This window comes from Heterodontus francisci, chromosome 4, assembly GCF_036365525.1.
Source record: "Heterodontus francisci isolate sHetFra1 chromosome 4, sHetFra1.hap1, whole genome shotgun sequence".
NCBI lineage: Eukaryota > Metazoa > Chordata > Chondrichthyes > Heterodontiformes > Heterodontidae > Heterodontus > Heterodontus francisci.
This window is the reverse complement of record NC_090374.1, coordinates 2,833,861-2,857,189: the sequence shown is the minus strand read 5'-3', so window position 1 is coordinate 2,857,189 and position 23,329 is coordinate 2,833,861. Positions and strand designations below refer to the sequence as shown.

Below are 23,329 nucleotides of genomic sequence, written 5' to 3'. Positions count from 1 at the left end.
AGGGAGTTGTCTTCTGAACAAAGGTTGAGCTTGTACTCATTGGAGTTTAGAAGAATGAGAGGTAATTTTATTGAGACATATCAGATCTGAGGGGGCTTGATAGGATAGATGCTGAGAGGATGTTTCCCCTCGCAAGGGAATCCAGAATTAGGGGACAAAGTTTCAAAAAAAGGGATCACCCATTTAAGACTGAAATGAGGGGGAATTTCTTCTCTCCAGAGGGTTGTTAATCTTTGGAATTCTCCTCCCCAGAGAGCAGTGGAGGCTGGGTCACTGAGTATATTCAACTTGGGAGCAACTTGGGTCTCAAACCAGTGTCTTCAACTTAAACAAGGGCAATTACAGAGGTATGAACAAAGAGTTGTCTAAAATGGGCTGGGAAGATAGACTACAGGGGAAGTCAGTAGATGAGCAGTGGCAGTCTTTTAAGCAGATATTTCATAACACTCAGCGAACATTTATTATGGTCAGAAGGAAGGACGCGAAGAGAACGATGAACCACCTGTGGATAACAAAGGAAGTTAAGGAGAGTATCAAATCAAAAACAAAGGTGTACAAAGCAGCAAAAGCAAGTGGTAGGCCAGAGGATTGGGAATTGCTTAGAAACCAGAAGCAGATGACTAAAAAACTAAAAGAGGGAGAAAACTGATGATGAGAGTAAATTGGCAAGAAATACAAAACAGTAAGAGCTTCTCCAGGTATATAAAAAGGAAGAGAGTAGTGAAAGTAAGTGTGGGACCCTTAGAGGATGAGACTGGGGAATTAATAACAGGGAACAGAGAAATGGCAGATAATTTAAACCAATATTTTGCATCAGTCTTCACGGTGGAAGACACTATAAACATCCCAACAATAATAGATGAACAAGGTGTAAATGGGAGGGAGGAACTTGTAACAATCTCTAGAATTAGAACATTACAGCGCAGTACAGGCCCTTCGGCCCTCGATGTTGCGCCGACCTGTGAAACCATCTGATCTACACTATTCCATTTTCATCCATATGTCTATCCAATGACCACTTAAATGCCCTTAAAGTTGGTGAGTCTACTACTGTTGCAGGCAGGGCGTTCAACGCCCCTACTACTCTCTGAGTAAAGAAACTACCTCTAACATCTGTCCTATATCTATCACCCCTCAACATAAAGCTGTGTCCCCTCGTGTTTGCCATCACCATCCGAGGAAAAAGACTCTCACTATCCACCCTATCTAACCCTCTGATTATCTTATATGTCTCTATTAAGTCACCTCTCCTCCTCCTCCTCTCCAACGAAAACAACCTCAAGTCCCTCAGCCTTTCCTCGTAAGACCTTCCCTCCATACCAGGCAACATCCTAGTAAATCTCCTCTGCACCCTTTCCAAAGCTTCCACATCCTTCCTATAATGCGGTGACCAGAACTGCACGCAATACTCAAGGTGCGGTCTCACTAGAGTTTTGTATAGCTGCATCATGACCTCGTGGCTCCGAAACTCGACCCCCCTACTAATAAAAGCTAACACACCATATGCCTTCTTAACAGTCCTATTAACCTGGGTAGCAACTTTCAGGGATTTATGTACCTGGACACCAAGATCTCTCTGTTCATCTACACTACCAAGAATCTTCCCATTAGCCCAGTACTCTGCATTCCTGTTACTCCTTCCAAAGTGAATCACCTCACACTTTTCCGCATTAAACTCCATTTGCCATCTCTCAGCCCAGCTCTGCAGCCTATCTATGTCCCTCTGTACCCTACAACATCCTTCGGCACTATCCACAACTCCACCGACCTTCGTGTCATCCACAAATTTACTAACCCACCCTTCTACACCCTCTTCCAGGTCATTTATAAAAATGACAAACAGCAGTGGCCCCAAAACAGATCCTTGCGGTACACCACTAGTAACTAAACTCCAGGATGAACATTTGCCATCAACCACCACCCTCTGTCTTCTTTCAGCTAGGCAATTTCTGATCCAAAGCTCTAAATCACCTTCAACCCCATACTTCCGTATTTTCTGCAATAGCCTACCGTGGGGAACCTTATCAAACACCTTACTGAAATCCATATACACCACATCCACTGCTTTACCCTCATCCACCTGTTTGGTCACCTTCTCGAAAAACTCAATAAGGTTTGTGAGGCACGACCTACCCTTCACAAAACCGTGCTGACTATCGCTAATGAACTTATTCTTTTCAAGATGATTATAAATCCTGTCTCTAATAACCTTTTCCAACATTTTACCCACAACCGAAGTAAGGCTCACAGCTCTATAATTACTAGGGCTGTCTCTACTCCCCTTCTTGAACAAGGGGACAGCATTTGCTATCCTCCAGTCTTCCGGCACTATTCCTGTCTACAATGACGACATAAAGATCAAGGACAAAGGCTCTGCAATCTCCTCCCTGGCTTCCCAGAGAATCCTAGGATAAATCCCATCTGGCCCAGGGAACTTATCTATTTTCACACTTTCCAAAATTGCTAACACCTCCTCCTTGTGAACCTCAATCCCATCTAGCCTAGTGGTCTGAATCTCAGTATTCTCCTCGACAACATTTTCTTTCTCTACTGTAAATACTGACGCAAAATATTCATTTAACACTTCCCCTACCTCCTCTGATTCCACACACAACTTCCCACTACTATCACGAGGGAAAAGGTGCTGGAAAAACTGATGGGACTAAAGGCAGACAAGTCACCAGGACCTGATGGCCTGCACCCAAGGGCTTTAAAAGAAGTGGCTGCAGAGATAGTGGAGGCATTGGTCATAATATACCAAAACTCACTGGATTCCAGTAGGGTACCAGCGGATTGGAAAACCGCTAATGTGACACCCCTATTCAAGAAAGGAGGGAGACAGAAAGCAGGAAACTATAGACCAGTTAGCTGAACATCAGTCACTGGGAAAATGCTAGAGTCCATTATTAAGGAAGAAATAGCAGGACATTTAGAAAAACATAATGCAATCAAACAGAGCCAATCTGGTTTTACAAAAGGGAAATCATGTTTGACAAATTTGTTAGAGTTCTTTGAGGATATAACAAATAGAGTGGATAAAGGGGAACCGGTAGATGTTGTGTATTTGGATTTTCAGAAGGCGTTTGTTTGATAAGATGCCACATAAAAGGTTATTGCACAAAATAAGAGCTCAGGGTATTGGGGGCAATGTGTTGGCATGAATTGAGGATGGGCTAACACTCAGAAGGCAGTGAGTCGGGATCAATGGGTCTTTTTCAGGTTGGAAAGCCCAAACTAGTGGGGTGCCACAAGGATTGATCATAGTGCCTCAACTGTTTAGTATCTATATTAACGACTTAAAGGAAGGGACAGAGTGTAGTGTATCCAGATACGCTGATACAAAAATAGGTGGGAAGTCATGTTGTGATGAGGACACAAAGAATCTGCAAAGGGATATAGATAGGTTAAGTGAGTGGGCAAAAACTTGGCAGATGGTGTTCAATGTGGGAAAGTGTGAGGTCATCCACTTTAGTAGGAAGAATAAAAAGGCAGATTATTATTTAGATGGAGAAAGACTACAAAATACTGCAGTACAGAGGGATCTGGGTGTTCTTGTACATGAAACACAAAAGGTTAGCATGCAGGTGCAACAAGTAATTAGGAAGGCAAATGGAATTTTGGCCTTTATTGCTTGGGAATTGGAGTTTAAAAATAGGGAAGTCTTGTTACAACTGTACAGGGTGTTGGTGATGCCACACCTGGAGCACTGCGTACAGTTTTGGTCCCCATATTTAAAGAAGGATATTCTAGCATTGGAGGCAGTTCAGGAAAGGTTCACTAGGCTGATTCCTGGGATGAAGGGATTGTCTTCTCAAGAATGGCTAAACAGGTTAGGCCTTTATTCACTGGAGTTTAGAAGAATGAGAGGTGATCTTATAGAAACATCTAAGATTCTAAGTGGGCTTGACAGGGTAGATGTAGAGAAGATGTTTCCACTGGTGGGGGAATCTCGAACTAGGGGACATAGTTACAGAATAAGGGGGCACACATTTAAAACTGAAATGCGAAGGAATTTCTTCTCTCAGAGGGTGGTGAATCTCTGGAATTCTCTACCTCAGAGTTGTGGAGGCTAGGTCACTAAATGTATTTAAGGAGGAGGTAGATAGATTTTTGAAATCTCGGGGAGTCGAGGGTTATGTGGAGCAGGTCTGAAAGAGGAGTTGAGGCCTGGGATAGATCAGCCATGATCTTATTGAATGGTGGGGCAGGCTTGAGGGGCTGAATGGCCTACTCCTGCTCCTATTTCTTATGTTCTTGTGTTCTCTGCTAAGGGAAATATGTTCATCCTATTCACTTTGTCGAGGTCCCTCATAATTTTATATTAATTAAATTGGTGAGCGGTCTGCCATATGGGACCTTATCAAAAGCCTTGCCACAATCCATATAGACTACAAAAAACACGCTAACCTCATTAACCCTCCTTGTTACCTCCTCAAAAAATTCAATCATGTCAGTCAGATACGACCTACCCTTAACTCTGTGCTGACTTTCTTTGATTAATCCATGTCTTTCTAAATGAAGGTTTATCCTGTCCTTCAGAATTTTTTCCAATAACTTTCTTACCACTGTGGTTAGTCTGACTGCCCTGTAATTATTGAGTCTATCCTGTTCTTCATTTTTAAACGATGGTATTACAATCCTCTGACACTATGCCTGTGGCAGAGAGATGGAAAATGATGGTACCTTCCTCCACTTCACTTTTTCTTTTTGCTGATATCTCTGGTACTGTGGAGATTGTAAATGTTTAGCAAGTCTGTTAAATCCAAACTTCTCAATCAGCCCTTTCTGGGACTCTGACCCTGTCAGTACAGACACAGCAGCCTGAGCCTTAACCAATGTACCCTGTGAGAGGGGAGGGGGAGGGGGGGTCAGCACGGGGGTGGGGGTGAGTGGGATTTCAGCGTGGGGGAGGGGGGGAGTCAGCACGGGGGTGGGGGTGAGTGGGATGTCAGCGTGGGGGAGGGGGGGTCAGCACGGGGGTGGGGGTGAGTGGGATTTCAGCGTGGGGGAGGGGGGGTCAGCACGGGGGTGGGGGTGAGTGGGATTTCAGCGTGGGGGAGGGGGGGTCAGCACAGGGGTGGGGGTGAGTGGGATGTCAGCGTGGGGGAGGGGGGGTCAGCACGGGGGTGGGGGTGAGTGGGATTTCAGCGTGGGGGAGGGGGGGTCAGCACGGGGGTGGGGGTGAGTGGGATTTCAGCGTGGGGGAGGGGGGGGTCAGCACAGGGGTGGGGGTGAGTGGGATGTCAGCGTGGGGGAGGGGGGGTCAGCACGGGGGTGGGGGTGAGTGGGATTTCAGCGTGGGGGAGGGGGGGTCAGCACGGGGGTGGGGGTGAGTGGGATTTCAGCGTGGGGGAGGGGGGGGTCAGCACAGGGGTGGGGGTGAGTGGGATGTCAGCGTGGGGGAGGGGGGGTCAGCACGGGGGTGGGGGTGAGTGGGATTTCAGCGTGGGGGAGGGGGGGTCAGCGCAGGGGTAGGGGTGAGTGGGATGTCAGCGTGTGAGTGGGGGGAGGGTCAGCGCGGGGGTGTGGGGGGTTGGTCAGCGTGTGGGGTTTAACTCTGTTCCATCTTGCAGGCTTTTCTGCCGACTGACTCCGCCGCTATGTCTGAATTTCCTGGGACTGATCCACATGGATTCTGCAATTTCACACCAGGCCAGAGAGCAAACAGCCTATACCTCGGTGAGAGAGAGAATCGCCGGCCGACAGGGTGGGGGGGACGGGTGTAGTCGGGGCCGATAGGGTGGGAGGACGGGTGTAGACGGGGCCAACAGGGTGGGGGGGGGACGGGTGCAGACGGGGCCGACAGGCTGGTGGGGGACGGGTGTAGAAGGGGTCAACAGGGCGGGGGAGGGACGGGTGTAGAAGGGGTCGACAGGCTGCGGGGGACGGGTGTAGAAGGGGTCGACAGGGCGGGGGGGATGGGTGTAGACGAGGCCGACAGGGTCGGGGGACGGGTGTAGACGAGGCCGACAGGGTGGGGGAGGGACGGGTGTAGAAGGGGTCGACAGGGTGCGGGGGACGGGTGTAGAAGGGGTCGACAGGGCGGGGGGGATGGGTGTAGACGAGGCCGACAGGGTCGGGGGACGGGTGTAGACGAGGCCGACAGGGTGGGGGAGGGACGGGTGTAGAAGGGGTCGACAGGGTGCGGGGGACGGGTGTAGAAGGGGTCGACAGGCTGTGGGGGGACGGGTGTAGAAGGAAGAGACAGGGTGGGGGGACGGGTGTAGAAGGAGGAGACAGGGTGGGGGGGACGGGTGTAGACGAGGTCAACAGGGTGTGGGGGACGGGTGTGGAAGGGGTCGACAGGGTGTGGGGGACGGGTGTAGAAGGGGTCGACAGGGTGGGGGGGACGGGTGTAGACGGGGCCGACAGGGTGGGGGGGACGGGTGTAGAAGGTCACAACTCCCTGATCTTTACTATAGTCATGGAGAGGGGCAGGAGCAGACGGGATGGGAAAATATTTAATTGGGGGAGGGGGAATTACAATGCTATTCGGCAGGAACTGGGGAGCATAAATTGGGAACAGATATTCTCAGGGAAATGCACGACAGAAATGTGGAGGTTGTTTAGGGAGCACTTGCTGCAACTGCTGGATAGGTTTCTCCCGATGAGGCAGGGAAGGGATGGTAGGGTGAAGGAACCTTGGATGACAAGAGATGTGGAACAGCTAGTCAAGAGGAAGAAGGAAGCTTACTTAAGGTTGAGGAAGCAAGGATCAGACAGGGCTCTAGAGGATTACAAGGTAGCCAGGAAAGAACTGAAGAATGGACTTCGGAGAGCTAGAAGGGGACATGACAAAGTCTTGGCGGGTAGGATTAAGGAAAATCCCACGGCGTTCTACACTTATGTGAGGAACAAGAGGATGGCCAGAGTGAGGGTAGGGCCGATCAGGGATAGTGGAGGGAACTTGTGCCTGGAGTCGGAGGAGGTAGGGGAGGTCCTAAATGAATACTTTGCTTCAGTATTCACTAGTGAGAGGGACCTTGTCGTTTGTGAGGACAGTGTGGAACAGGCTGATATGCTCGAACAGGTTGAGGTTAAGAGGGAGGATGTGCTGGAAATTTTGAATGATATGAGGACAGATAAGTCCCCGGGGCCAGACGGGATATACCCAAGGATATTACGGGAAGCGAGGGAAGAGATTGCTGCGCCTTTGGCGATGATCTTTGCATCTTCACTGTCCATTGGAGTAGTACCGGATGATTGGAGGATGGCAAATGTTATTCCCTTGTTCAAGAAAGGGAATAGGGATAACCCTGGGACTTATAGACCAGTCGAGTCTTATGTCGGTAGTGGGAAAATTATTGGAAAGGATTCTGAGAGACAGGATTTATGATTATTTGGAAAAGCATAGTTTGATTAGAGACAGTCAGCATGGCTTTGTAAGGGGCAGGTCATGCCTCACAAGCCTTATTGAATTCTTTGAAGATGTGACAAAACACATTGATGAAGGAAGAGCAGTGGATGTGGTGTATATGGATTTTAGCAAGGCGTTTGATAAGGTTCCCCATGGTAGGCTCATTCAGAAAGTAAGGAGGCATGGGATACAGGGAAAGCTGGCTGTCTGGATACAAAATTGGCTGTCCCATAGAAGTCAGAGGGTGGTAGTAGATGGAAAGTATTCAGCATGAAGCTCGGTGACCAGTGGTGTTCCGCAGGGATCTGTTCTGGGACCTCTGCTCTTTGTGATTTTTATAAATGACTTGGATGAGGAAGTGGAAGGCTGGGTTAGCAAGTTTGCCGATGACACGAAGGTTGCTGGAGTTGTGGATAGTGTGGAAAGCTGTTGTAGGTTGCAACGGGACATTGACAGGATGCAGAGCTGGACGGAGAAGTGGCAGATGGAGTTCAACCTGGAAAAATGTGAAGTGATTCATTTTGGAAGGTCGAATTTGAATGCGGAATACAGGCTTAAAGACAGGATTCTTGGTAGTGTGGAGGAACAGAGGGATCTTGGGGTCCATGTCCATAGATCGCTCAAAGTTGCCACCCAAGTTGATAGGGTTGTTAAGAAAGCGTATGGTGTGTTGGCTTTCATTAACAGGGGGATTGAGTTTAAGAGCCGCGAGGTTATGCTGCAGCTCTATAAGGCCCTGGTTTGACCACACTTGGAATATTGTGTTCAGTTCTGGTCGCCTCATTGTAGGAAGGATGTGGAAGCTTTAGAGAGGGTGCAGAGGAGATTTACCAGGATGCTGCCTGGACTGGAGGGCATGTCCTACGAAGAAAGATTGAGGGAGCTAGGGCTTTTCTCATTGGAGCGAAGAAGGATGAGAGGTGACTTGATAGAGGGGTACAAGATGATGAGAGGCATAGATAGAGTGGATAGTCAGAGACTTTTTCCCAGGGTGGAAAGGGCTATCACCAGGGGGCATAATTTTAAGGTGATTGGAGGAAGGTTTCGGGGAGATGTCAGAGGTAGGTTCTTTACACAGAGAGTGGTGGGTGCGTGGAATGCACTGCCAGCGGTGGTAGTAGAAGCAGATACATTAGGGACATTTAAGCGACTCTTGGATAGGTACATGGATGATAGTAGAATGAAGGGTAGGTAGTTAGTTTGATCTTAGAGTAGGTTAAAGGTTCGGCACAACATCATGGGCCGAAGGGCCTGTACTGTGTTGTACTGTTCTATGTTCTAAGGGGACGACAGGGTGGGGGGGACGGGCGTAGAAGGGGTCGACAGGGCAGGGGGACGGGTGTAGAAGGGGTCGACAAGGTGGGGGCACGGGTGTAGACGAGGCCGACAGGGTCGGGGGGGGAACGGGTGTAGAAGGGGTCGACAAGGTGGGGGCACGGGTGTAGACGAGGCCGACAGGGTCGGGGGGGGAACGGGTGTAGAAGGGGTCGACAAGGTGGGGGCACGGGTGTAGACGAGGCCGACAGGGTCGGGGGGGGAACGGGTGTAGAAGGGGTCGACAAGGTGGGGGCACGGGTGTAGACGAGGCCGACAGGGTCGGGGGGGGAACGGGTGTAGAAGGGGTCGACAAGGTGGGGGCACGGGTGTAGACGAGGCCGACAGGGTCGGGGGGGGAACGGGTGTAGAAGGGGTCGACAAGGTGGGGGCACGGGTGTAGACGAGGCCGACAGGGTCGGGGGGAGAACGGGTGTAGAAGGGGACGACAGGGTGGGGGGACGAGTGTAGAAGGGGCCGACTGGGTCGGGGGACGGGTGTAGACGGGGGACACAGGGTGGGGGAGACGGGTGTCAGTGTGATGGAAGGTATCCGGGAAGATTGTTGGGATGCCAGGGTTGTCAGGGTGTGTGGTTTAGTGACTTGTCTCCTGTCTGTCCCCAGATCATGGGTTCAATGAAGGTGATCTCCTTCATCGCTGATGGATTCTACATCTATTATCCTATGCTTGTGGTCATTCTCTGCATTGCCACCTACTTCAGGTATTCTGTATCTAGCCCTGTATCCGAGGAGAGTGCAGATGGAGCTTTACTCTGTATCTAACTCCCCCGTACTGTACCTGTCCTGGGAGTGTTTGATGGGACAGTGTAGAGGGAGCTTTACTCTGTATCTAACTCCCCCGTGCTGTACCTGTCCTGGGAGTGTTTGATGGGACAGTGTAGAGGGAGCTTTACTCTGTATCTAACTCCCCCGTGCTGTACCTGTCCTGGGAGTGTTTGATGAGGACAGTGTCGAGAGAGCTTTACTCTGTATCTAACCCCGTACTGTACCTGTCCTGGGAGTGTTTGATGGGGACAGTGTCGAGGGAGCTTTACTCTGTATCTAACTCCCCCGTGCTGTACCTGTCCTGGGAGTGTTTGATGGGACAGTGTAGAGGGAGCTTTACTCTGTATCTAACTCCCCCGTGCTGTACCTGTCCTGGGAGTGTTTGATGGGACAGTGTAGAGGGAGCTTTACTCTGTATCTAACTCCCCCGTGCTGTACCTGTCCTGGGAGTGTTTGATGGGACAGTGTAGAGGGAGCTTTACTCTGTATCTAACTCCCCCGTGCTGTACCTGTCCTGGGAGTGTTTGATGGGATAGTGTAGAGGGAGCTTTACTCTGTATCTAACCCCGTTTTTTTTTTTTTTTCGTGTAGAGGGAGCTTTACTCTGTATCTAACCCCCGTTTTTTTTTTTCGTGTAGAGGGAGCTTTACTCTGTATCTAACCCCCGTTTTTTTTTTTTGTTTTTTTTTTCACAAGGTGACCTTTATACCCCAGGCCCCTTTTATATTTTTCACATCGAGGGGGCCTTTATCCCTCAGGCCCCCTTTATGTACATATTTACAGTTTTAAAATAACTTTATTAAAACAGATAAATAAACAAAAAAACTCAAATTAAAATGCCATTCTCGGCGTCGACGATGCACTCCAGTCCCTGCGGTGCCCACCGGTCGCGGAAGGCCTCAAGCGTACCGGCGGATACCGCATGCTCCTTTTCCAGGGACACCCAGGCGCGAACGTAACCGCGGAAGAGGGGCAGGCAATCGGGGAGGACGGACCCCCCGACGGCCCGCAACCTGGTCCTGTGAATTGCCACCTTGGCCAGGCCCAGGAGCAGACCGACGAGGAGATCCTCCTCCCGGCCCGAGCCCCTCCGCACCGGGTGCCCAAAGATCAGGAGCGTGGGACTGAAGTGCAGCCAGAATTTGAGGAGCAGCCCCTTCAGATACTCAAATAGGGGCTGCAACCTCGCACACTCCGTATAAACGTGGAACACGGACTCGTCCAGGCCGCAGAAAGTACAGCTGGCCTGGGAGTCCGTGAACCTACTTAAAAGCCTATTGCACGGGACTGCTCTGTGCAGCACCCTCCACCCCAGGTCCCCGATGTAAAGGGGGAAGACTCCCGCGTAGAGAGACCTCCATCGGGGTTTCCCCTCGCCGCCAGATGGCAACGCGGACCGCCAGGGCGTGTCCGGCCGGCTGACGAGGGCGAGGAAGTGGAGAGTGTGCAGGAACAGCCCGTACAGGAAACCCCTCCGCGCCGATTGGAATGGCACGGAGGGCATTTCCGAGAGGCGGCTCGGGTTGTGCGGGACCGGCTCCCGAGGAGGGTTTCAGGGCCTGGGTCCAATGAGCAGTTCCGGCCGAGCGGGGGTCAACTCGGCCGGGATCGCTCCGCACTCCCGAGCCCCCTCGCCACCCGCAGTGAGGGGCGCCCCGGGGGTTTCGGCTACTCCTCCGCCCGCCGGACCGTCCCCGGAGTCGGCCGCCCGGACAGCCGAGGCGCTCTCCTCCGCCGGCGGGGGAGCGCCCTGACTGGAGGCGACCATGTTCCAGACTCGGAAAAGATCCCGGTAAAAGACAGGCAACTCCCTCAGAGAGGCGCGGCTAACGGACTCCACCGGGAGCTGCGTGTCGTCTTGAAGGCAGTGACACTGGCGGAAAAAATACGTCGCCAGCGCACACCATCTGGGAGGACGCTCGACGTACAGGTATCTCTGCAGGGTCCGAAGGCGGAGAGTCGCAGCCTGGGTGCGGACGCACACCAGCGACTGACCGCCCTCCTCGATCGGGAGACTCAGGACCGCGGCAGAGACCCAGTGTTTCCTCTTGCCCCAGAAGAAATCGACGAGTTTCTTCTGGATCTTGGTGGCAAATACAGGGGGCGGGGCCAAAGTGACCAACCGGTACCACAGCATGGAGGCCACCAGTTGGTTTATGACCAACGCTCGGCCCCTGTAGGAAAGCACTCGGAGCAGTCCTGTCCAGCGCCCCAGCCGAGCGGTGACTTTCGCCTCCAACTCCTGCCAGTTTGCCGGCCAGGCTTCCTCAGCGGGGCTAAGGTGGACTCCCAGATAGAGGAGGTGCGTGGTGCTCCACGCAAAAGGTGTCATCTCCTCCGGCAGGGAGTCCACCCGCCACTGACCAACCAGGAGTCCGGAACATTTCTCCCAATTGATCCTCGCGGAGGATGCGGCAGAAAAGGTCTGCTGGCAGTCGCGCATCCTCCGCAAGTCAACGGGATCTGTGATTGCGAGGAGCACGTCTTCGGCGTAAGCCGAGAGGATGACCCGCATGGCCGGCTCGCGCAGAGCCAATCCCGTCAACCTCCTGCGAAGCAGGCACAGGAAGGGCTCCACGCAGATGGTATACAATTGGCCGGACATGGGGCACCCCTGACGCACTCCTCTCCCAAATCGAAGGGGCGCCGTCAAGGACCCGTTAACCTTGATTAGACACTCTGCGGCGGCGTATAAAAGTCGGACCCGGGCCACGAAATGCGGCCCGAGTCCGAAAGCGCGCAGAGTCCCGAAAAGGTAATCGTGATCCACCCTGTCGAACGCCTTCTCCTGATCGAGGGAGAGAAAGGCGACCGACTGACCAGTCCTCTGGGAAAGATGGATCAGGTCCCGGACCAGGTGGATGTTGTCCTGGATGGACCGGCCCGGGACTGTGTAGGACTGGTCGGGGTGGATCATGTGGGCCAGCACGGAGCCCAGGCGGGTAGACATAGCCCGGGCAAAGATCTTATAATCCGTGCTGAGGAGGGAGACCGGACGCCAGTTTTTAAGCAGGCGGAGATCGCCCCTCTTCGGCAGCAGGACGATGACCGCCCTGCGCCACGAGAGGGGCATCTCCCCGGTCGCCAGGCTTTCCCCCAGGACCCCCGCGTAATCGTCCCCCAGGACATCCCAGAACGCCCTGAGGAACTCCACGGTCAACCCATCCAGCCCTGGGGATTTGCCCCTCGAGAGCTGGTGGAGGGCGCCAGTCAGCTCCGCCAACGTGAGCGGAGCCTCCAATCCTTCGGCGCCCTCCGGGCTGACCTGCGGCAGGTCCTCCCACAAAACTCTGCGCGCATCCTCACTGGACGGATCCGGAGAGAACAACGCACTGTAATACGTCCGGACCAGGAGGCCCATTCCCTCCGGATCCGTGATGGAGGATCCGTCGTCGGCCAGCAGCTCAACGAGCTGCTTACGGACCCCCCGCCATTTTTCCAGCGAGTAGAAGAAGGGTGAGGCGCGGTCCAAATCTTGCAGGATCTGGATCCGCGACCTCACGTACGCGCCTCGGGACCCTATGAGCTGCAGGTTCCTCAGCGCGCCCTTCTTCTCTTTGTACGCCTGCCACAGGGCCGGGTCCGCAACGGCATGACCGAGGCGGGATTCCAAGTCGAGCACCTCCCTCTCAAGGCGCCCGATCTCGGCTTCCCGCCTTTTGGTCGACCCCTTCGCGTACTCCTGACAGAAGACGTGGATGTGAGTCTTGCCCACATCCCACCATAGCCTCAAGGAGGGGAAGCCCCCCTGCTTCCTTCTCCAGTCGGCCCAGAATCGACAGAACGAGTCCCGAAATCGCACGTCCTCCAGCAGCCGGTTGTTAAAGTGCCAGTACGCGGACCCCGCCCGCGTGCGGAGCGGAGTGAACTCCGCCCACACCAGGCGGTGGTCCGAGCACGGCACCAGCCGCATGGAGGCCGCCGAAACGAGGGAGACGTACGCCTGCGAAATGTAGAGGCGGTCGATTCGCGACCCCCCTCCTCCAGACCTCCACGTGAAGGCGCTGGAGTCGGGATGGAGATTCCGCCAGACGTCCACCAAGTTAAGGGAGCTGATCAGTCCCCTCAACTTCTCCACCGACGCTTGGCCGCGCTGGGGACCGGAGCGATCCCCCACCTCGAGGGTGCAGTTAAAATCCCCCCCGAGGATGATGCACTCGCCGCTATCGATGGAGCTCAAGAGAGCGGACACTTCTTCAAAGAAGCGCGCTTGCAAAGCGCCGGGCCTGGGCGCGTACACATTCACAAAGTGGAGCGGCACGCTACCCAGGCGAACGGCGAGGTGGAGCAAGCGGCCCGGCACTAGCTCCTTGACCCCCAAGATCTCCGGCTGAAAAGTCGGGGCCAACAAGATAGCCACCCCACTAGAAATAGGGGTGAGGTGACTCATGTAGACCCCACCCTGCCACTCCAGGAGCCAGGTGGCTTCGTCTCCCGGAACGGTGTGGGTTTCCTGCAGAATGCTCACCGCGTATCTCCCTTCCCTAAGGACTGAGAGATTGTGAAATCTGCGGTGAGCCCCTCTGCTGCCGTTGATGTTGAGGCTGGCTATGGTTATCTTCATGTCAAAGGTACTTAAAACCCGTCACCAACAGCTCACTGTGAGGAGGGAGTGGAAGTGCACCTGGCCCTCCACTCCCCCAGCAACCCATTGAGGAACACATTAAAACGGCGCCTCTCAACCAGTTTCACGTCCGCGCGCTTGCCCGCTATCTTAAGGGCGGCACGGACGGACTGGATGATCAGCGCCAGATTCGACCAACGGTCGAGGGCCAGCTGAACTTTATTGCGGCAACCCCTGCAAGCCGCGAGGAAATCCCGGAGTTCCGCCGTGGGGATGAGAGGAGATTCGGTGGGAGGCACGAGGGACTCCACCACCTCACTGGCGATGGAATCAAGATCATCCTCCGTGCCCCGCACCGAATCCCCATCCTCCTCCGGGTCGTCACCGCCAGCGGCCAACACATCCACCACACACTGTGGGGCGGACGTCCCGGCCGCGCCAGCTGGTCCCGCCTCCGTCACGATCCCACCCCCAGGATCGATGGCGGAGGAGTCCTCTCTGGGTTCTATTGTGAAACTGGAGCCTGTAGGCACCAGCGGCTCAGGACCCCCCTCCACCTCCGTCCCCAGGGCAATGAGTGGTCCAGGGGAGACAGAAGTTCCCGACTCCGGGAAACCAGCCGGAGCCGAGATTGGAGGCGGAGGGAGGAGGCTATCTCCCGCTCCGCCAGCACCCACAGGCCCAGCAGGTGGGGCAGCATTCTCAGTTATAACTGGGTCGGGTGTCTCCTGGTTGGTGGTGGACTCCGGCTGGGAGGCCCGACCCTCTGGGGCCTCGCCCTCCCCTTCATTCAGGACACCCGACCCAGTAGCAGTGGCAGAATGGGCGGCTTCCCCAGGCTCCCCCACCACAAGCAGGGCCCCACTTACTCCTTCAGTAGGGGCCTCATGTACCGGGGCCATCCCCTTCCCTCCATCCTGAGGAATAGGGAGCACCTGCCCGGACTTTGCAGCCTTGGTGGTGGCGGTAGGGGAAACCTGGGGACCCGAAACAGGAGACAGCTCCCCTCCAACAGATGGGCCCTGCGCCTCAGGGCCCCTTGTTACCTCTGTGGAGGGGTGCCTTCTCCTCTTTTTCCCAGTTGTGTGCGGAGGCTCAGAGACCTCCATATCATCAGAGGCCTCCACCTCCACACTCTCCTTTTTTTTATTCACCCTGGGCCTGAGCCCAGCCCTGGGGCAAGTTGACTTCCCGAGATCGGGCCTTGGGCTGAGCTCAGGCTCGGGTAGTGTCACGATATCCAGGGGACGCGCCTCTCGATGTTTATTTCTCCTCCGCGCCTTCCTTCCACTTGGACGGTCACCCCCCTCCCTGCCGGAGGCCGTGAAAACCACAGCCTCCGGTACCGACTGAATGGTATCTGGTGGTGGTGTAGTGGGGGTGGGAGGAGGTGCAGCGTCGCCACCCTGGGCCGCTGAGTTGGAGTTGGCAGCCGGGAGGTTGGGGCAGTTCTTACGAACATGCCCCACCCCCTTACAGACATGGCACCGCACCCCGTCCAAGGTCCAGAAGACGCGGTAGGCCGTCCCCTGGAATTCTACATTGAAGTGGCCCTCTGTCACCTCCTCCCGCGCCAGCTGCATGAATAACTGGCGGCGGAAGGAGTACACGTGTCGGAGGCTGTTCTCCCGAAGACCGAGCGGGACTGGGGTGAGCCCCGTCTTTACCTCCCCCAGATGGTGCAGGTGGGGAAGGAGGAGCTCACCAGGGATGAAGGGTGGGACATTGGATAAAATGAGCCTTTGCGCAGTGGCCTCCAGGGGGTCCACTGGCAGAAAGGTCCCGCCCACGGTGAGCCCCTTGCTCAGAGCCAGGGACACCGCCCGCTCGGTCTTCAGGAAAAACACTGCCTTCCCGTACATTTTAGAGGCTGCAACAATGGCCGAAGGGCCGACAACCTCGGCCATTGCTTTCACGCATGCCTCTATAGTCATGTTCGGGTGGACGTAGCTCTTGACCCCATGCTTCGTTGTTAATAAAGCAAAAGGTGACGGGGCAACAGGTGCAGCTGCAGCAGCCGCAGCAGCATATGAACGGGAAGGCCCCGCCACCGGCGAAGAGGGGCTTGCCATGGGGTCTAAGAGCTACGTCCACCCCCAAGAAACAAAACAAATTTACACAATTTTTAAAAAAAAGCAAACTTTAAACAAGGTGGAGTGGGAGTAGAGGAGGATGGGGTAGGATGGTAAAGGAAATGGGGAGGATAGGTGACTGAGGCGACTGAGTGGAGGAAGGGAGAGAAAGGCTGAAAAGGATGTTTGATCCAACTGCCAGTTGGAGCACCTTTATAACAATTAGTCCAAAACTGTTTGTTGTCTTCCAGTTGGGGGAGGCTTCTTCGCCCGGGACGGCTGGAGCCGCCCGGTACTCTCCTCTTCTGATTTTAACAAGACAGTCTTCACCCGGGCAACTCCAGCTGTCCCGAGCAGGCAGTTGGGGTGGGGAGGGAGCTCCCTGTGTGCAAACACCAATACAAACACAGGGGCCCCTACTGGATTTGGCTGCCCCACCCCTGAGTCTTCAGGCCTCTTCTCCCTCCCCCAAACAGTTTAAACTTCAGAGTCTTTCAGGTGCCCTGACACCCACCTTTCCAGAAAAATTGCAGCCTTCCTTGATGGTTTCCCTCCACTCTGTATTCACCTTTCTCCAGTCTCTCTCCCCAGTTGCTGCAGTCTCCACTCTCCACTCTGTATTCACCTTTCTCCACTCTGTATTCACCTTTCTCCACTCTCCACTCTGCAGTTGGTGCAGCTGCTCCCCCTGATTGCTGGCAGGAAGTGCTCCAAATTGACCAGCCAATCCCCGTGCTGTACCTGTCCTGGGAGTGTTTGATGGGACAGTGTAGAGGGAGCTTTACTCTGTATCTAACTCCCCCGTTTTTTTTTTCTTTTATTTTCGTTTTTTTTTAAGGTGGTCTTTATACCCCAGGCCCCTTTTATATATTTTACGTCGAGGGGACCTTTATTGCTCAGGCCCCCTTTACATACATACTTATATTTTTAAAATAACTTTATTAAAAACAGAAATAAACAAAAACTCAAAATGCCATTTTCGGCATCGACAATGCACTCCAGTCCCTGCGGTGCCCACCGGTCGCGGAAGGCCTCAAGCGTACCGGCGGACACCGCATGCTCCTTCTCCAGGGACACCCGGGTGCGAAAGAGGGGCAGGCAGTCGGGGAGGACGGAACCCCCGACGGCCCGCAGCATGGACCTGTGAATTGCCACCTTGGCCAGGCCCAGGAGCAGACCGACGAGGAGATCCTCCTCCCGGCCCACGCCCCTCCGCACCGGGTGCCCAAAGATCAGGAGTGTGGGACTGAAGTGCAGCCAGAATTTGAGGAGCAGCCCCTTCAGATACTCAAACAGGGGCTGCAACCTCGCATACTCCATATATACATGGAACACGGACTCGTCCAGGCCGCAGAAAGTACAGGCGGCCTGGGAGTCCGTGAACCTACTTAAAAGCCTATTGCACGGGACTGCCCTGTGCAACACCCTCCACCCCAGGTCCCCGATGTAAAGGGGGAAGACTCCCGCGTAGAGAGACCTCCATCGGGGTTTCCCCTCGCCACCAGATGGCAACGCGGACCTCCAGGGCGTGTCCGGCCGGCTGACGAGGGCGAGGAAGTGGAGAGTGTGCAGGAGCAGCCCGTACAGAACACCCCTCCGTGCTGATTGGAATGGCATGGAGGGCATTTCCGAGAGGCAGCTCGGGTTGTGCGGGACCGGCTCCCGAGGAGGGTTTCGGGGCCTGGGTCCGATGAGCAGTTCCGGCCGAGCGGGGTTCAGCTCGGCTGGGAGCGTTTCGCACTCCCGAGCCCCCTCGCCACCCGCAGTGAGGGGCATCCCGGGGGTTTCGGCTACTCCTCCGCCCGCCGGACCATCCCCGGAGTCGGCTGCCCGGACAGCCGAGGCGCTCACCTCCGCCGGCGGGGGAGCGCCCTGACTGGAGGCGACCATGTTCCAGAATCGGAATAGATCCCGGTAAAAGACAGGCAACTCCCTCAGAGAAGTGCGGCTAACGGACTCCACCGGGAGCTGCGTGTCATCTTGAAGGCAGTGACACTGGCGGAAAAAATACGTCGCCAGCGCACACCATCTGGGAGGACGCTCGACGTACAGGTATCTCTGCAGGGTCCGAAGGCGGAGAGTCGCAGCCTGGGTGCGGACGCACACCAGCGACTGGCCGTCCTCCTCAATCGGGAGACTCAGGACCGCGGCAGAGACCCAGTGTTTCCTCTTGCCCCAGAAGAAATCGACGAGTTTCTTCTGGATCTTGTTGGCAAATGCAGGGGGCGGGGCCAAAGTGACCAACCGGTACCACAACATGGAGGCCACCAGTTGGTTTATGACCAGCGCTCGGCCCCTGTAGGAAAGCACTCGGAGCAGTCCTGTCCAGCGCCCCAGCCGAGCGGTGACTTTCGTCTCCAACTCCTGCCAGTTTGCCGGCCAGGCTTCCTCAGCAGGGCTAAGGTCGACTCCCAGATAGAGGAGGTGCGTGGTGCTCCACGCAAGAGGTGTCAACTCCTCCGGCAGGGAGTCCACCCGCCACTGATCCAGCAGGAGTCCGGAACATTTCGCCCAATTGATTCTCGTGGAGGACGCGGCAGAAAAGGTCTGCTGGCAGTCGCGCATCCTCCGCAAGTCAACAGGATCTGTGATTGCGAGGAGCACGTCATCGGCGTAAGCCGAGAGGACGACCCGCATGGCCAGCTCGCGCAGAGCCAATCCCGTCAACCTCCTGCGAAGCAGGCACAGGAAGGGCTCCACGCAGATGGTATACAATTGGCCGGACATGGGGCATCCCTGACGCACTCCTCTCCCAAAGCGAACGGGCGCCGTCAAGGACCCGTTAACTTTGACTAGACACTCTGCGGCGGTGTATAAAAGCGCGCAGAGTCCCGAAACGGTATTCGTGATCCACCCTGTCGAACGCCTTCTCCTGATCGAGGGAGAGAAAGGCGACTGACTGACCAGTCCTCTGGGAAAGATGGATCAGGCCCCGGACCAGGTGGATGTTGTCCTGGATGGACCAGCCCGGGACCGTGTAGGACTGGTCGGGGTGGATCATGTGGGCCAGTACGGAGCCCGGGCAAAGATCTTATAATCTGTGCTGAGGAGGGAAACCGGACGCCAGTTTTTAAGCAGGCGGAGATCGCCCCTCTTCGGCAGCAGAACGATGACTGCCTTGCGACACGAGAGGGGCATCTACCCGGTCGGCAGGCTTTCCCCCAGGACCCGCACGTAATTGTCCCCCAGGACGTCCCAGAACGCCCTGAGGAACTCCACGGTCAACCCATCCAGCCCTGGGGATTTGCCCCTTGAGAGCTGGTGGAAGGCGCCAGTCAGCTCCGCCAACGTGAGCGGAGCCTCCAATCCTTCGGCGCCCTCCGGGCTGACCTGCGGCAGGTCCTCCCACAAAACTCTGCGCGCATCCTTGCTGGACAGATCCGGAGAGAACAACGCACTGTAATAAGTCCGGACCAGGAGGCCCATTCCCTCCGGATCCGTGATGGAGGATCCGTCGTCGGCCAGCAGCTCGATGAGCTGCTTACGGACCCCCCGCCATTTTTCCAGCGAGTAGAAGAAGGGTGAGGCGCGGTCCAAATCTTCCAGGATCTGGATCCGCGACCTCACGTACGCGCCTCGGGACCCTATGAGCTGCAGGTCCCTCAGCGCGCCCTTCTTCTCTTTGTATGCCTGCCACAGGGCCGGGTCCACGACGCATGACCGAGGTGGGACTCCAAGCACCTCCCTCTCAAGGTGCCCGATCTCGGCCTCCCGCCTCTTGGTCGACCCCTTCGCGTACTCCTGACAGAAGACGCGGATGTGAGTCTTGCCCACATCCCACCATGGCCTCAAGGAGAGGACGCCCCCCTGCTTCCTTCTCCAGTCGGCCCAGAATCGACAGAACGAGTCCCGAAATCGCACGTCCTCCAGCAGCCGGTTGTTAAAGTGCCAGTACGCGGACCCCGTCGGGATGGAGATTCCGCCAGACGTCCACCAAGTTAAGGGAGCTGATCAGTCCCCTCAACTTCTCCACCGACGCTTGGCCGCGCTGGGGACTGGAACGATCCCCCACCTCGAGGGTGCAGTTAAAATCCCCCCCGAGGATGATGCACTCGCCGCTATCGATGGAGATCAAGAGAGCGGACACTTCTTCAAAGAAGCGCGCTTGCAACGCGCCGGGCCTGGGCGCGTACACGTTCACAAAGTGGAGTGGCACGCTACCCAGGCGAACGGCGAGGTGGAGCAAGCGGCCCGGCACTAGCTCCTTGACCCCCAAGATCTCCGGCTGAAAAGTCGGGGCCAACAAGATAGCCACCCCACTAGAAATAGGGGTGAGGTGACTCATGTAGACCCCACCCTGCCACTCCAGGAGCCAGGTGGCTTCGTCTCCCGGAACGGTGTGGGTTTCCTGCAGAAAGCTCACCGCGTATCTCCCTTCCCTGAGGACTGAGAGATTGTGAAATCTGCGGTGAGACCCCCTGCTGCCGTTGATGTTGAGGCTGGCTATGGTTATCTTCATGTCAAAGGTACTTAAAACCCGTCACCAACACCTCACTGTGAGGAGGGAGTGGAAGTGCACCTGGCCTTCCACTCCCCCAGCAACCCATTGAGGAACACATTAAAACGGCGCCTCTCAACCAGTTTCACGCCCGCGCGCTTGCCCGCTTTCTTAAGGGCGGCACGGACGGACTGGTTGATCAGCGCCAGATTCGACCAACGGCCGAGGGCCAGCTGAACTTTATTGCGGCAACCCCTACAAACGGCGAGGAAATCCCGGAGTTCCGCCGTGGGGATGAGAGGAGATTCGGTGGGAGGCACGAGGGACTCCACCACCTCACTGGTGATGGAATCAAGGTCATCCTCCGTGCCCCACACCGAATCCCCATCCTCCTCCGGGTCGTCACCGCCAGCGGCCGACACATCCACCACACACTGTGGGGCGGATGTCCCGGCCGGGCCAGCTGGTCCTGCCTCCGTCACGATCCCACCCCCAGGATCGATGGCGGAGGAGTCCTCTCTGGGTTCTACTGTGAAACTGGAGCCTGTGGGCACCAGCAGTTCAGGACCCCCCTCCACCCCTGTCCCCAGGCCAATGAGTGGTCCAGGGGAGACAGAAGTTCCCGACTCCGGAAATCCAGCCAGAGCCGAGACCGGAGGCGGAGAGAGGAGGCCATCTCCCGCTCCGACAGCACCCACAGGCCCAGCAGATGGGGCAGCATTCTTGGTTATAACCGGGTCGGGCGTCTCCTGGTTGGTGGAGGACTCCAGCTGGGAGGGCCGACCCTCTGGGGCCTCGCCCTCCCTCCCTCTCAGGGCACCCGACCCAGTGGCAGTGGCAGAATGGGCGGAGTCCCCAGGCTCCCCCACCACAAGCAGGGCTCCACTGGCTTCCCCCGGAGGGGCCACATGTACAGGTGTCTCCCCCTCCCCTCCATCCTGAGGAATCGGGAGCTCCTGCCCAGACTTTGCAGCCTTGATGTTGGTGGTGGTGGTGGTAAGGTGAACCTGAGGACCCGAAACAGGAGACAGCTCCCCTCCAACAGATGGACCCTGCACCTCAGGGCCCCTTGTTACCTCTGTGGAGGGGTGCCTTCTCCTCTTTTTCCCACTAGGGCGCGGAGGCTCAGAGACCTCCATGTCATCAGAGGCCTCCGCCTCCGCACCCTCCTTTTTGTTTTGTTTAGTCACCCTGGGCCTGAGCCCAGCCCTGGGACAGGTGGATTCCGTGGGAATGGGCTTTGGGCTGAGCTCAGGCTCGGGTTGTGTCAAAAGGTGTCCAGGGGACGCGCCTCTTGATGTTTCTTTTTTCTCCGCGTCTTCCTTCCACTCGGACGGACACTCCCCTCCCCACTGGAGGCTGTGAAAACCACAGCCTCCGGAACCGACTGAGCGGTGTCTGTTGGATGTGTGGGGGGAGTGGGAGGAGGTGCTGTGGAACCACCTTGGGCCGCCGAGGTGGAGCTGGCGGCCGGGAGGTTGGGGCAGTTCTTATGAACATGCCCCACCCCCTTGCAGACGTGGCACCGCGCCCCGTCCGAGGTCCAAAAGACGCGGTAGGCCGTCCCCTGGAACTCTACAGTGAAGTGGCCCTCCAAGACCTCCTCCCACGCCAGCTGCATGAATAGCTGGCGGTGGAAGGAGTACACATGTCGGAAGCTGTGCTCCCGAAGAGCGAGCGGGTTTGGGTTGATCCCTGACCTCACCTCCCCCAGATGGTGTAGGTGGGGGAGGAGGAGCCCATCAGGAATGAAGGGTGGGACGTTTGACAACATTACCCGCTGCGCAGTGGCCCCCAGAGGGTCCACTTGCAGGAAAGTCCCACCCACTGTGAGCCCCGTACTTAGGGCAAGGGACACAGCCCGCTCGGTCTTCAGGAAGAACACAGCCTTCCCATACATCTTTGAGGCAGCCACAATGGCCGAGGGGCCAACAACCTTGGCCATTGCCTTAACGCAAGCCTCAATAGTCATGGTAGGGTGGGTGTAACTCTTCACCCCATGCTTTGTTGTCAATATTCTAAATGGTGACGGGGCCACAGGAGCAGCTGCTGCAGCATAGGAAGGCCCTGCCACCAAACAAGGCTGTGAAGCCTTCGGGTAGAAGAGTCACGTCCACCGATGAGAGAAAAATAAATAAAAATTGAAATCGAGAGAAAGGAATAACAAATTATTGCAAAAAGCAAAAAAGCACAGACTGGAGGGTATGGCTCGGGAGAGAGGCTGAACGAGAGGAGGGTCAGGAGGAATCAGTCTCTTTGCAGGTGTTAATTCAGGCAGTCCTTTTGCTGGTCTTCCAGTTGGTGGTGGGAGGGGGTGCGATGTCTTCACCTGGGACAGCTGTAGCTGCCCAGACACACTCTGCTTCCGATGTGCTTTACAAAGTTAAGAGAAAGTCTCTTCACCTGGGCAGCTCCAGCTATCCCAGGCTAGCTCGTTGGGGTGGGGAGGGAGCTGTTAAAACACAGGAGCTCCCTGTTCAAACAAACAACCCCACCCAAAGTCTTCCGGTCTCTTCCTTTCCCCCTCCCCACAACAATCAATGAAAGGGCTACAAAACCCAAACTCACAAGAGCTGACAGTTCTTCTAGTTTCCTGCTTTCTTCTCACAAAAAGACAGATGGAAATCCTTAGTCTCAGTCTCAGTCTCTCCCTCTTGCAGCAGGCACACAAATACAACAAAACTCAATTTAAGATGCAATTTTCAGCATCGATGATGCACTCAAGCCCCTGTGGTGCCCACCGGTCGTGAAAGGCCTCAAATGAACCAGCGGACACCAGATGCTCCCTCTCCAGGGTC

The 23,329-nt window shown here is 55.6% G+C and overlaps 1 protein-coding gene across 1 annotated transcript in view; it reads left to right on the top strand.

Moving 5' to 3' along the window:
- Window positions 1-23,329, top strand: part of lmbrd2b (LMBR1 domain containing 2b) — a 202,035-nt gene that overhangs the window by 156,105 nt on the left and 22,601 nt on the right. Inside the window, exons 12-13 of the mRNA XM_068028755.1 lie at window positions 5,574-5,679; window positions 9,296-9,393. Of these exons, the coding sequence (XP_067884856.1) occupies window positions 5,574-5,679; window positions 9,296-9,393 (204 nt within the window). The remainder of the gene's footprint in view (window positions 1-5,573; window positions 5,680-9,295; window positions 9,394-23,329) is intronic.